The 14,932-nt window shown below is 36.4% G+C and overlaps 2 protein-coding genes across 5 annotated transcripts in view; one reads left to right on the top strand and one right to left on the bottom strand.

Annotated features, from left to right (window-relative positions):
* PIK3C2A (phosphatidylinositol-4-phosphate 3-kinase catalytic subunit type 2 alpha) overlaps window positions 1-14,932 on the top strand; it is a 103,454-nt gene that overhangs the window by 42,524 nt on the left and 45,998 nt on the right. For all 4 annotated transcript variants that reach the window (XM_036860362.1, XM_036860361.1, XM_036860359.1 and 1 more), the window contains exons 3-8: window positions 5,089-5,192; window positions 10,448-10,605; window positions 12,090-12,210; window positions 12,867-12,978; window positions 14,137-14,216; window positions 14,349-14,412. In XM_036860362.1, the coding sequence (XP_036716257.1) occupies window positions 5,089-5,192; window positions 10,448-10,605; window positions 12,090-12,210; window positions 12,867-12,978; window positions 14,137-14,216; window positions 14,349-14,412 (639 nt within the window). The remainder of the gene's footprint in view (window positions 1-5,088; window positions 5,193-10,447; window positions 10,606-12,089; window positions 12,211-12,866; window positions 12,979-14,136; window positions 14,217-14,348; window positions 14,413-14,932) is intronic.
* On the bottom strand, window positions 4,074-4,652 carry LOC118899148 (phosphatidylethanolamine-binding protein 1-like). The gene has a single exon (XM_036860363.1). It carries the CDS (start codon window positions 4,650-4,652, stop codon window positions 4,089-4,091), a length of 564 nt encoding a protein of 187 aa, XP_036716258.1. The 3' UTR covers window positions 4,074-4,088.

Here is a 14,932-nt window from a genome sequence, read left to right as displayed (position 1 = left end):
TGTTTTGGAGTTTGAGGAAGGGATCAGGAGCAAGAGTTGAGGGAGTTGGTGTGAAATTAAAAAAAATTTTTTTTTTGGTTCCAGAAAGAGTGGAGAAAAACAAAAAAATGCTAATGTTAATGTAAAGATGAAATCATTGGCAGCCCAGCTGTTTTTTACTTTGTGAGCAGAACATTTGTGTTAATTTTCCAGATTCTATTATTACCTTGATGTATGACTAGATAATTGGTTATTATAATCTATTTCTGTCACCATCAGTTGAAACTTATAACTTGCTTGAAAGGAAGTACCTAATACATGAAAGGCACTGTAAAAAATACTTTTTTGATTAAAAAAAAAAAGCATCTAGAAATGCCACTAAGGAGATTCAGAATCTATTAATAAGTGGAACATGAAAAACAAACAGAGTTAAAGAAGGAAAGATGGTTACTAGGTCAACAAAAATACAGATTTTTTTATAGCATTGCTCCTGCAAAGGTCACAATGCTGTTTTTGTCTCATTGTGTTTTAAAGGTTTTTTTTCAGGAGACTTTGTTGTGAGGTACTAGAAGGGCATAGTGAGTAAGCTACGTTGCCTGGGTTGAAATCCTAACTCTGATTATATTAGTCATGTGACCTCATGTGCCTCATTAACTTCTCTGTGCCTCATTTTTTAATCTGTAAAATGGGGATAATAGTAATGTTACCCACCTACTAGAGCTTTGTGAGAAATAAACAATATATACATACATATATATACACACACACACACACACACACACACATACATACATGACTGTAAATTTCTTACAACAGAACCTGACATGTAAGAAGTGCTCAGTAATTGCTAGATATTTTTTTGTGTGGTAAAATACATATAACAAAATTACCAGATTAACCATTTTAAGGTGTACAGTTCAGTGGTATTAAATATATTCACATTGTTGTGCAACCATCACCACCAACCATCCCCATAACTCTTTTCATCTTGTAAAACTGAAACTATACCCATTAAATAGTAACTCTCCATTCTCCCCTCCCCCTGGCCCCTGGCAACCACCATTCAACTTTCTGTCTTTATGATTTTGAATACTCTAAGTACCTCATATAAGTGGAATCATATAATATTTGTCATTTTGTGACAGTCTTATTTCACTTATCATAATGTCCTCAAGGTTCATCCATATTGTACCACATTGCAAAATTTTCTTTCTTTTTAAGGCTGAATAATATTCCACTGTATACCTCATTTTGCTTGCTTTTCCATTCATCTGTTGGTTTATACTTGGATTGCTTCCATGTTTTAGCTATTGTGAATAATGCTGCTATGAGCATGGGTGTACAAATATCTCTTTGATACCTGCTTTCAATTCTTTTGGGTATAGACCCAGAAGTAGAATTGCTGGATCATATGGTAATTCTATTTTTAATTGTTTGAGAAACTTACCACATCGTTTTACACAGTGGCTGCACCATTTTACATTACTACCAACGGTGCCCAAGGGTTCCAGTGTCTCCACATCGTTGCCAACATTTGTTGTTTTCTGTTTTTTGTTTTTAATAGTAGCCATCCTAGTGAGTGTGAGGTGGTATCTCACTGTAATTTAGATATTATTTTTAATAATAATAATAATTAGAAAAAGTACTTAGAAATGCTAGGAGGGAAGAAATGCTTCATACTGAATACTCATAAAAGACATTGTAGATGAAGTGGCATTCCATTGGGCCTTAAACAATTAATAGATCTTTGACTTGTGTTGTGAGGGAAGGTTAGGAGTAAAGCGTTGAAGACAAACAAAGATTCAGAGGCAAGATAGTTCAGTTTGTGTTTCATAGGAACAGGATATGATTCAAGCTAACTTGGACATAATATTCACTTGAAGTTCTGGGAAATACTGTTGGATTAGATTGTGGCAAACTTGGAGTGGCAAACCAGAGGGTTTCTTTAGAAATATAAAATATAAAAATCCATTTTTCAGGTAGTATGGTCTATTTGCTACAATACTTGTTTCTGTAACACAGATTAACTTCTGTAATTGGTAAATATGGGATTGATGTCAGTATAATGGGGAGGTAGCATTCGTTCAAAAATAATCTTTCCCAGCATATTAACATTTCAAAGCAATCTAGAACAAACTCTCTCATAATTAAAGGGAATGCCTTAGTAATACAAGAAAATATTAGGAAAACACTGCAAGTCCTGCAGAAGTGAAAATGGTGGCTACAAGAACAGTTCCACATTCCACAGGGTTAAGCATTCTGGTGAAGCAGTGAGTGCAGACAGAGAAGCTGTGAAGACATTTCTGTTTGCATTAAGAACTTTGGTGAAGAAGTCTACACCCTGGGGTATATTTTTAACTGCATTGAAATTGGTCTTCGCTAGAAGCAAATGCCCTTCAGAATCCATATAACAAATTAGGAAGCAGGAGCTCCAGGGTTTAAGGAGGCTTCAGAGGATCAAAGACCATAATTCAAGGTGCAAATTCAAGTGGAGATTTAACTGCGCTAGTGTTTCTGTAAAGACTTCTTATTGTTTTAGTTAGGGCTTTGATTACACTGATTTTTGAGTAGTCTGCCTTAACTCTGTTTTTCCTATGAGCTCTGTTATTTGTAGTAGCGATTTTTCTAGAACTCAGGGCTGGTCACTTCCCCATCTACATATCACATTCTAGCAGAAAGGGCTCTGCCACATTATAAAAGCAGTAAATTAATAAAGGAATTGTTGTCCTGAATTTTCAGTTTAATTTTCTGACAAAATCTTCTTGTTTGCTATGGTTATGGAAATCCATTACAACTCTTGAAATTTATACACTGTGTTCTCATTCACTCAAGTTTTAATTGAGAATGTTCCCATTTTAATTTTAAAGGAAATTTACATTTGAAATTTGTGCTAAATCAAGTATTTTTACGTAGTAAGTCAGAACACCTCTAAATGGACTCTGCTGCTTGGCTGTGCTTGGGTAGTGAATTTATCTTCCTAAATGTGGCACACAGATTTTGATCAGACATAAACTTAACTTTTGAAGGACTGTCAGGGTGTTTGTACAAGTTTATTAACATAGAAAATGCCCACTAACTCCTAAAACTCATTCTCTTACATAAAGAACCAGATGCTTTCTTGGAATTTGAGACCTAAGTTGAATATATAGAATTCCTGGTTTATTAGAGGAGTCCCAAATGGGCTTGACATCTTCATTTTCTTAAAACAGAGCCTAGTCCTTTAATTTCATTCAGCTGTTAACTTTCTGAAGTGTTCATTTCTGGAAGATTTTGAATGGAAATGTCTTTAGCGTTCCATTCTTATTGACTGATACAAAGTACAGCCTATTTCTACTTTTTTTTTTTCCCCATCTACACATGTTTTTATTTTTATTCACCTATAAGCAAATAGCAGAATTAACACAACATTCAGCAACTCCAGACCAGCTTTTCTTACACCGAGGAGTGATCAATTTAACACGCACAGACTTTCGGATTTCTGATGACCTCTCACTCAGCCCTGCAGCTAATCTAGATGGCCAAGCTTTAACAGCAAAGTGACTCTCTCCCTACTGCTTTTTCCAGTATTGCTCTTTAAAGGAGCCAGAGCGGGACACTGACAGCCAATAACCAGCCTGAGATGTATCACGTTGGGGGCTAGTGGACATGCCGGCCCCTGGTTGTCTTAGTGAGAGACAGGGCCCTGAAAACAAATGCCAGAAGATGCCGTCACACACAGTCCTGGGCTCGGGCTCACAAAGGCAGAGGAAATCAATCTTTTCTTTTTTTCAACCTCCCTTAAAGATTCTTTGATGCTCTGTTCTAATGCTGCAGACCTGGTCTTTTTACCAGAATTTTTTTCCTCTTTAACGTCTGGGTTGTTATTCTTATATTAACATTTTGATGACTCCATCCTAGTACCAAAGTATCCCCCACCAAAACGGAGTTCAGATTTGATCAAAACATAAACTCCCTAGAATTATAAAGGACAGGCAGAAGGAAAAGACACCCTAAACCTAAATCTGACTGCTCAGGCCTCGGGGCAGGGGGAAGGGAAGAAATCTACATGCATCACTAAACTGAAACACTGCTTGGGAACTCTGGGACGATGTCCATCTCCTGGCTTTCCTCTACTTCCCAGACAGCTGCTCGTAGAGTTTGGGCACATAGTCATCCCATTTGGCCTGGTAACACGTGCCGGCCCCCGGAGCCCCGAGCTCGTACTTTTTGCGGAAATTCACCACCTTGAATCTGCCACTGTGGTCTCCAGATCGGTTGCTGAGAATGGGCTCATCACACTTCAGTGGCCTGTCCTGCTCATAAACCAGCCAGACGCAGTGGTGAAGGCCTGTGCCCATGGGAGGCCCAGAGCCCACATAATCAGAGAGGACCGTGCCACTGCTGATGTCGTTGCCCTTCATGTTGACCACTAGGAAATGGTGCCATTCCCTGTATTTGGGGTCCTTCCTGCTGGGAGCATCCGGGTCTGTCAAGACCAAGGTATACAATTTACCTGGATGAAGGCCATCCCATGCAATGCTGGTGGGCCGGTTCTTAACCTGGGTGGGTGTCAGCACTTTGCCCAGCTCGTCAACCTCCGCCCCGCCATATTTGACCTGCAGTGGGTGCTGCGGCCTCTCGTCCACTTCCTGCAGGCTCAAAGGCCTGGACCGCTTGCTGAGGTCCACGGGCATCACGGAGCCAAGAGGGGCGGACAGCAGAGAAAGCAGCGGGAGGACTCGCGCAGGGTAGTAGTCCAGACTCCCAGCCCTATTTCTACTTCTGAGCAATTAAAACCAATGAACTTTAAAATAAGGCTTGGGACTTCCCTGGCGGTCCAGTGGTTAAAGACTGCGCTTCCAATGCAGGGTGCGCGGGGTAATCCCTGGTCAGGGAACTAAGATCCCACATGACACGCGGGCCTGGCCAAAATTTTTTAAAAAATAAGGCTTAGTTGGCATTACTTTTACAAAGATAGAAATCCATACTTTAAAACTTTGTTACTGATATGATTTATTTTACCTCCATATTTTTGTACATATTTTCATAAAAATGTGTTTGTGCTATATTGCTATTTAGCGTTTTGGGGATCTTTTACTTTTAAAATAAAAACACTTTTTTTCATTACAGAAAGGCCCAAATGGGACCAGTACTTTGCCAACTGAAAGTTCTCTTCTACAAGAAATTGAAGTACAGAATGAGGAAGTGGCAGCTTTTTGTCAATCCATTACAAAGTAAGAAATTTTTCTTTATAAAGATTATTTTTTATTAAGTAATTTTAAAAAATTTAGCTTAACCAGCTTAGTGCTACTAATTCTAAAATTTTTAAAGTTTTAACTATTTTCTCCCTGTGGCTAAAATGTCAAAACAATCAGTTAATTGGTACATTAACACAAACTACAGTTGAACCTGTTAGGGGTCTGAGTATTTAGAAGAAAAAATTGAGGTCAGACAGTAGATTTCTGATACTCTGTTACCGAGGGAGAATATGGCTTAAACATAGAAGTTTCATTAGAATTAGAAAATGCCTTTTTTTTTTTTGGCTGTGCTGGGTCTTCATTGCTGCGCACGTTGAGGTGCGTGGGCTTCTCATTGCAGTGGCTTCTCTTATTGTGGAGCATGGGTTCTAGGCGCACAGGCTCAGTAGTTGTGGCGCGCGGGCTTAGTTGCTCCATGGCATGTGAGATCTTCCCGGACCAGGGATCAAACCCGTATCCCCTGCGTTGGCAGGCAGATTCTTAACCACTGGACCACCAGGGAAGTCCCTGCCTTTTTTTCCTTTATAGGGAGACTTAGTTTTGCCATAAACTTTCTAGCATTCAAAATATTGTCCTACTTAGAATTAAACGATGATATAACAAGCAAGATTAGAGGAGCAAATATATTTTCTGAAGGTTAGAAAAATGCATTTCTAAAATGTTCTTTTAATCCTAAATGTGTCCAGTGTTCTTAATACATGAAGAAACTGAGACTCAGAGAAGTTACCTACCAAAGTTTACTCAGCTAGTCTGTAACAGAGCCAGGTCTCCATTACCTCTGGTTCAGTGTGTTTTCTTTCCATCATATCACTGTATTAGTGAGGACTTCTGTTATGAGTGCAAGAAACCCATCTTAAACTAGCATAAATCAAGGAAGTTTATGTATTGGTTCACAAACCCGTATAGCAGAAAGAGGGAGGATGGGGCAGAGCTCAGTGACAGCAAGATCCAGGAATTCATACACTGTAATTGATCCCTCCTCCCTTTGGACTCTTCTTCTTCCTCCCTTTTCTCCCTGGGCCCTTTCACCATGCATGTTGGCTTCTACTACAGATGGAGTTTTGAAGGCAGAGAATATAGCCACTGATAGCTTAGACTTTGATATTCTAATGGTCTTGTTAGCAGAAAGGAGAGTCCTTTCAGTCAGCACCAGATAGAAAAATCCCTCGGAAGGAAGGAGTGGAACAACAAACATTATGGCCAACTGGATGAGATCTGTTATCAAAAGAAGGAAAAGTAGGGATTTCCTTGGTGGCACAGTGGTTAAGAATCCACCTGCCAATGCAGGGGACACAGGTTCGATCCCTAGTCCGGGAAGATCCCACATGCCACGGAGCAACTAAGCCTTGAGCCACAACTACTGAGCCTGCATGCCACAACTACTGAAGCCCACGCACCTAGAGCCCGTGCTCCGCAACAAGAGAAGCCACCGCAATGAGAAGCCTACCCACTGCAACGAAGAGTAGCCCCCGCTCACGGCAACTAGAGAGAGCCCGTGCACAGCAACAAAGACCCAACGCAGCCAAAAAGAAACAAACAAATAAATAAACAAATAAATAAATTTATTTTTTAAAAAAAAGAAGGAAAAGTAGATCACTACTGGGAGATTTATTCTGAATCCAGTATTTTCCCCAGTGTGGTTTAAGCAAAGCAGAGTTTGGGGTTCCCAGATCATTTTTGAGTATGTTCATCATTTTTATGATATGGGACTTACTAATATCTAACTAGACTTTCTAGACTATTGGTAACATTTCATTAAAATTCTATCTTTCTGTGTGTCACCTTTTAACCAGCATTCCTTTTCTTCAGGATACCTTAGGGGAAAAAAAAGAAGAAAAATATCAGTAGAGTCACTTTTTCTTTCCTGAAAAGGTTACTCTTAACTGTATTTTTAAAACTCATATTTTTCAGTAGACGTTTAAAATAGAAGAGACATTTAGGTGACTGAGAATGCAAATTGCATGTATTAGAAATTACCTGTGCCTTTATTCCATTATACCATTATGTATGTGTGGTTAACAGTTTGGAAATAAACTTTTATCTTAATGGTTTGGTATTAATCTGATATGTGTTTTATCTTAATGGTTTGGTATTAATCTGATATGTGTTCAACGAGTTTTTAAAATTTTCTTTCCAAACAAGCCCTGTCTATTAGACTGTGTTGAGTGACTATTGCATTTAAGCTTTGCATGTTGAGAAATTAGGCTCTCTGTGATCTGCCTTTTTTTCTGCATTTGAATCTTAGTGTTATTTACACAAACTCTGCCACTAAGCTAAAATGATCATTTTTATTTATGTGTGCATGTGCGTGCGCTCGCACACACACACACACACACACACACACACAAATGGCTTATGTAATATTAAAACCTCAGATGAACTAGAGAGAATGAATTCTTTTTGTAATTTATTTCTGTTAGAGTGGGATAGCAACAAATGTTTCAGAGAAGTAAGAGGCAGAGGTGTTTTTGAAGCCATGTTCTAGAAAATTCTTTCATTCCCCTCTGACCTTGGAGATTGGAGTCAGGAGAAGTCTTGATGTCTTGAAGAAATTAATGTCACTTTCTATTTTTTCCAGTATGCAGATTTTAAAAACAGGTATTTATACTCTTAGTCAATGCCTCATTTTTTGAAATCTCCTAAAATGATTAATTTAATTATTTTAATTCAGCTATGACATTAGTGTAAGATTGTCAGGATGATATTCGTTTACAGTTAAGCCTACTTCTAGGCCTTGTTTTTTTTGCTTCTGTGAAATCACGGAGTTGGACTAGTGATCTCAAGGGTCACTTTCAGTTTAAAGTTCTGTAAAATACTTTGAATCAGGGCATTTAATTATTACTGCATTTTTCTTGCTTTTATTTCTTTTTTTTCTTTCCTTTCACACTCATCAAAATTGACAAAACTTGCTGTTATCTACTAGTTACATAGGTCCAGAGAAAGTTCTCAGAGGAATGTTAGATACCAGTGGAAATTTTTGCTGCTTCATTTGTGGTCTCCTAGGGTAAGATGAAAAACTACACTTTACACTTGTCATTCTGAATAGCCTTTAATTTCCTTTCCTCATATATGGTTCCAATCCAATATTTATATTCTACAAAAGTGTCTTGATCCCAAGGATTCCCTATAGGTTTTCACCTCTGCATTTAGTTAATTTTATTCTAAACGACGCTGACTCGTTTCTTATAAAGTAGTGTCAATTCAATTAAAAACCCTCATTTTTTAAAATAAATTTATTTATTTTTATTTTTTATTTATTTTTGGCTGCGTTGGGTCTTTGTTGCTGTGTGCAGGCTTTCTCTAGTTGTGGTGAGCAGGGGCTACTCTTTGTTGCGGTGCGCAGTCTTTTCATTGCGGTGGCTTCTCTTGTTGCGGAGCATGGGCTCTAGGTGCACAGGCTTCAGTAGTTGTGGCAGGCGGGCTCAGTAGTTGTGGCTTGCGGGCTCTAGAGCACAGTCTCAGTTGTGGCACACGGCCTTAGTTGCTCTGAAGCATGTGGGATCTTCCTGGGCCAGGGCTCGAACCCACGTCCCCCTGCATTGGCAGGTGGATTCTTAACCACTGTGCCACCAGGGAAGTCCCAAACCCTCATTTTTATATGTAACTTTTTAATCACTAGAATTTTTGTCCAGTAAATTCTTGTTTTCTGAACTGTCATCAGGAATTTCTGATTTTCCTTTTATCATCCTTAAGGATTTCTGAAAATTGAAGGCTTCCTTGGATATAAAGTTCTTTACTGTTTTATATATTAGTTAGCTACGTGATTTGCTGTGAGTATCTTATTTCATATGGTATTTCTTGTTTCATAGGAAACAAGAATACCAAGTATCTGAGAAACAATACAAATCTTAGGCTGGGTCCTATGAAGGTCTTGTCGTTGTGTTACTGAGGGGTAAGCTTGGCAACAATCAGATATTTGAAGATAATGTGTCCATATCTAAAGGTGCATTTCCAACATCAATTTAAGTTTATTACTTTATGTTACCTTTTTTTTTCAATTACATTTCTTTTTAATATTAGATCCTTTGTGGCACTTAAGATCACAGTGCAGAAACCAGATTTATTCATTTATTCATTTATTTGACGAGATGCTTATAACGCTTACCATGTACTAGACACTGTTTTGAGTGTCCTTATAAACTTAATTCACATAATTCTCACAACAACCCCATGAAGTTAGTAGTAGTATTATCCCCAGTTTATAGAAGAGGAAACTGAAGCAACAAGGAGATTCAATAACTTGCCTAAGATTACACAGCTAGTAAGTAGTACAGTCAGGATTTAAATGTGGGAAGTCTGACTCTAGTGGTAGTGCACAAATAGTTATACTTGCTGCCTGCCTCTCCAGAACCTTTCTTATTGTCAACTCAAACTATTTTATTCTGTTCCTATAACTTGATTATTTTAATCTCTACAGAAGGGAATAGATAAAACTTCCAGCATTCATTCCCTTTATAGCCCTGTGAAAAGCAGATGGGAGAAGTGGAATTTGTCTTCTAACTTCCAGAAGAAAGTCAGTTAAAGGAAGCCCACAGGTCTAAAGAAGGCATCAAATCCTCCTTTGTCTTCAGCTAATAGAAGTGCTATCTGGAGATGAGCCATACACCTGGCTTATATATTTAAATTTAAACTATTTTGCTACTATGAATACCAAGAATACTTCACAGGCAATTTTTTTGCCATTCCCTAAGTCTTAGAAATCACTTTGAGGGAGTAAAGGCCTCATAGCACTGTAAAAACCCATTGTCTATGTTTTTCTATCATGCTAACAACCAAAAACAGTGTGTAGGAAAAAGGATGTCAGAAAAAAAGATTTTAAAAAGACAACAAACTTTTCATCCCTCTGGCAATTACAATTTAGGGCTATCACCTGTATTGTCAATGGTTCATTAAAAATGTACATTTTGTGAAATTATACTGTTTAGCCAAAAATCTGAAGCAGAGAACCTCATTTAATGCTGTGTATCCAGTGTGTGTTTTGTTGATGTTGTTAGTGTTACCAAAGCTGTCCTGGCAGTACTTAATCTCTTTCCTTGGATTCTGTTTATTTAAAAGGCAAATGCTGGTGTTTTGGAGTTTTGACAGGGGTCCATTCATTGCATTTCTCCTGAGCTGCTCTAGAATTGGACAATAACACAGAATTAAATGGCCAAAAGCATGCAAAGCCTTGTTCAGGGCTCTCAAATGCAGCTTTCAAAAAAAGAATTTAATTTCTTGGTTTTTGTGAATAGATTGAAGACCAGCTTTCCATATACCAATCACTGCACAAATCCAGGCTATTTGTTAAGTCCAGTCACAGTGCAAAGAAACATATGTGGAGAAAATGCTAGCGTGAAGGTCTCCATTGAAATTGAAGGATTTCAGCTACCAGTTACCTTTACATGCGATGGTAGGTTCATAGTTCCCCAACGATCTTGTTTTGCTCTGATTAGGGAGAAAATGTTTAAAATGTTAATGTTATCATTCTTTTAATAAACTGACTTTGTTATCATTAGGTATCCTTTAAAAATCTGTGTGTGTGTTTGTGTGTGTGTGTGTGTGTGTGGTAAAATACTTAACATGCATTAGTTATCCTTTTCCAGAAATTGGCGTTCATATGGATAGTTTTCTGGTTTGGATTAATGAAATACCAGTTTACCTTTATAACTACATATTTCTCTGAAAGATGCTGAGTAATTTGGTTAATCAGTGGCTCTTGGCCAAAACCCAAAAGCATTAGCTAGCAAGGCTAATTATAGTCCTATTCTTTATATTCTAAAGGAAGACTTATTCTTTTTAACATACCTTAAATTTTGGTTTGGGGAATCGTATGCAGTAAGAATTAATACTAAAATTGAAGGAAAGTAAGGTCAATAAGCTTGATTGAAGTAAGCATGGATAAGCATTGATAGCAAATGTTTTGATTTGTATCAAATTTTGACTTGATATATCAAGATCTGATTCATTTAAAAATATATCAAATACCTATTGTTTGGTGCTTCATAAATGTGCACATTTATAGTGTACATCTCTTTTAAGAAATATAACCATATTATAGTAGAAGTGCTTTGTGTGTTTAAATAATAACTGTTACGATGCATATAAATGTGTTCAGAAATGTAGCTGTTGTATTAGATAAAGGTTTTATGGCCTTTTCTGCCAAGCTGTTAATTTTCATGAATTCTGAATGTAGTCACTGTCTTCTAAGTTGAACATAAAAGCTCTAAGTATAGAAATAGGTTACTTTAGTTTTTAATGGTTTGTAATCTTAGTATCCAGCTACTGTGAAGAATGATAATTGAATAATACTTCCTACTTTCTATATTTTTATTCTTCATTGGATAATTTACCAGGCAAATGTCAAATGTTTAAAATGGTGATTCTTTTTCCTTATGATTTGGTTTAAATAATTGTCTGCTAGACACTGCTAAATGTCATCCTTTTTGGAGGAGTCTGTAAAATAGAGGTGGCTATCTTAGTGTAGATCTGCCCTGTCTAATACGATAACCACTAGCTACATGTGACTATTGATTACTTGAAATATGGCTAATATAGATTGAGATGTGCTATAAGTGTAAAATACACACTGAATTTCAAAGACTTACTTTGAAAAGAGAAAGTAAGATATCCCATTAGTAATTTTGAAATACCAATTATATATTGAAATGATATTTTGGATATATTAGGTTAAATAAAATATATTATTGAAATTAGATTCATCTGTTTCTTTTTACTTTCTTCAACATGGCTACTAGAAAATTTTAAATTGTATACGTGACCTGCATTATAGTTCTCTTATATAGTGCTGTTTTAGATTATAAGAAATACAGTCTGAATAGGTATATACTTAGAGTTGAATGTGTAAAATGAAAATGATGACTAACTCTTTTACAGTGAGTTCTACTGTAGAAATCATAATAATGCAAGCCCTTTGCTGGGTACATGATGACTTGAATCAAGTAGATGTTGGCAGCTATGTTCTTAAAGTTTGTGGTCAAGAGGAAGTGCTACAGAAGTAAGTATTCATTTAATTATTGAGCAACATTTTTGGAAATTTCATTTTAATGGATTAAATTAGAAAAATTTCAAGTTAAATTTATAATCTAAAACCACTTTGGGTCCTAGTGAATTGGTTTATTGGATCAGTTAACTTATATTAATTAAGATATACGTTGTCTAAGACATCATGTCTAAGACAGTAGAGGATCTTGCCCTTAAGAAGCTGATAGTCTTAGATGGGAAGAATGGTGGGCAATTGGTTGACAAGTGAATTTAAAATTGTTTTTCTTTCTGCAGAGAGGCAATAGTTACATCATTATGGACTCCATTTTCCTTTTGTAGCATGCAGTATTACTTTATACATAGTGTTTAGCTGTGATTTCCTTTTAGTTGCCTGAAATAATCATTATATGAATCTTTTTCTGAACCTACTAGAAATTCTCTGTCCCTGTTTTTTTTCCTTGTTTGTCTTCATCTTCTTTCTTCTTTGCTTTAACTCTTCTCATGTAGAATTATTTCTCTATTTAAATGCTCACACTTGGTTAAAAAAATCTCTGTATTTTACCATTCCCTTCAATTCCTGATGCAGATACAATTTACATTTTACTCTCACCTGTATAATTTCTAGTTTGAGGAGAATAACATTGATGAATAATTGATATATTTTAACAGTAATCATTGTCTTGGAAGTCATGAACATATTCAAAACTGTCGAAAATGGGACACAGAGATTAAACTACAACTTTTGACCTTCAGCGCAATGTGCCAAAATCTGGCCCGAACAGTAAGTGTGTACCCTATAACTGAATTGCATTTGGTTGAATCTAAATAATTTTAGATTAATTTAGATATTAATTATTAAATATTAATTTAATATTAATTTTAGATTAATATATAATTCTAAATAATTGCTAATCAGCCAATTTGCAATTTGTACGTGCTCTGAGAGTTTTGGGTTTGACTGGGAGTGAGGCACTCTTTATCCCCTACAGGATAAAGCAGATGTGGGGAGAGTTTTAGCAGATGGGGGCGGGGGGGAGACTTTCAATCATGGAGGTTTAGGTAGCATACTACTCAGAGTTGGAGGCATGTTTGAAAATCAAAGTGGAGGAATTATAAAAGTTTGGCTTGTAATAGTTTTACACAAGTTACACAATGAAAACATCAGGGTCAGTCAAGGAAAAATGAGGAAGAAGAAAGATTTTGAATGCTAAATATGGTTTTGGGGAGAAAAAGATCCACATTGACCTTTGCACCAAACTGAGAAAAATACATTATTTTTCATGAAATGAAAACTAATTCTCTGTTTTAAAACTATAGTACTTTCTTTTGAGGTTAAAGCAAAATAGAATGCAAGAAATTAGGCCATTTTATTACTGTATAAACACTTGATGACTTTTAACCTCTAAAGAGAATCATTCTTCATTTGGTAGAATTTTAGGAGGAAAAATATCAATCATTTCTACTTTCTCTTTTCTTTATTTTCCTAGGTTTTGCTCCTATGTTAGGTAGAATTTATTTCACTTGGGTGGAAACTATTTCACAAAACTCAGTACATTTTAGCAATCATTAGTAACTTCTCTTTTCAGTTTCTTAAGGCATGATGTTTTTGAGTATTCTGAATAGTAAGGGTTATGGTTAAAGAGACCAGTGCCTTATTTATTGCAGGTAAGGTAGAAGGAAATTTGATTATCATTATAAAAAATGCAGAAATTCAGATGATCTCTTCTCATCTGGTTCCCACCCCACCTTCATTTGGCTGTCAGCCATCTTTAAAAGTGCTTTTAGCTCTCCATCCTCTCTCTATAGCACAGGCCTCGGTTTTCAAAAGTCACTTTCATTTCAAGAATTTATCATACGCTTAACCTTATTTAATTTGGCAATAGAAAGACCAAAGAATGGATTTCATTATTTGGTAAACATTGTCTGTATGTTTTTTTAGGCAGAAGATGATGAAACACCTGTGGATTTAAACAAACACCTGCATCAAATAGAAAAACCTTATAAAGAAGTCATGACAAGGTGTGGCATCTAAAACATTAATTTCAGGTTTTCAGACGTTACTTTTGGATGTGAATGCACTTATTTTGGTGAATAAAACGATCATTTTTGCATATGGTATCTTTCAGCCACAATAACTGTTCTTTATTTCAGACATCCTGTTGAAGAACTTTTAGATTCTTATCACAAACAAGTGGAACTGGCTCTTCAAATTGAAGTAAGTCTTAATTCACATTTTGGCTTGATGATTTAAAGATTCTTTTCTCTGTACACTCTTAAATACTAATGTTGGAATTGGATTAAATATTTTAGAAGGACTATTTAAACTATATTCTTGAAGTTGATATTTGATAACTTGTTTTCTGACCCAACATATTAACAAAAATTCTCAGTAGTGCTTGAGTTACCTGAGCTTTATTACTAAGGGGAACCTTCACTTCAATTCAAAAAGCATTTATTGAATGCTTGCTATATGCTAGATGCTGGAGTTATGAAAATGAATGACCTAATCCCCACCTACCAGGAACTTAAAACTAGCGATGAAAGATTTAAACAGAATTTCAATATAGTAAATGTAGAATAGAGGTGTGTGTTGGCGTTCTTTGAGAGATTGATGAGGGGCACTTCTCCCAACTTGAAGGTTCAAGGAAGGCCTCTAAGAAGGGATGCTGCCGGAGCCAAGTCTTAAACAGTATGAGTTAGCTAGAAGATAGTTGGGAAGGGCATGTGAACAAAAG

Source organism: Balaenoptera musculus, chromosome 8, assembly GCF_009873245.2.
Source record: "Balaenoptera musculus isolate JJ_BM4_2016_0621 chromosome 8, mBalMus1.pri.v3, whole genome shotgun sequence".
Taxonomy (NCBI): domain Eukaryota; kingdom Metazoa; phylum Chordata; class Mammalia; order Artiodactyla; family Balaenopteridae; genus Balaenoptera; species Balaenoptera musculus.
Note: the sequence above shows the minus strand (reverse complement) of the source record. Positions and strands in the feature narration are given on the sequence as shown.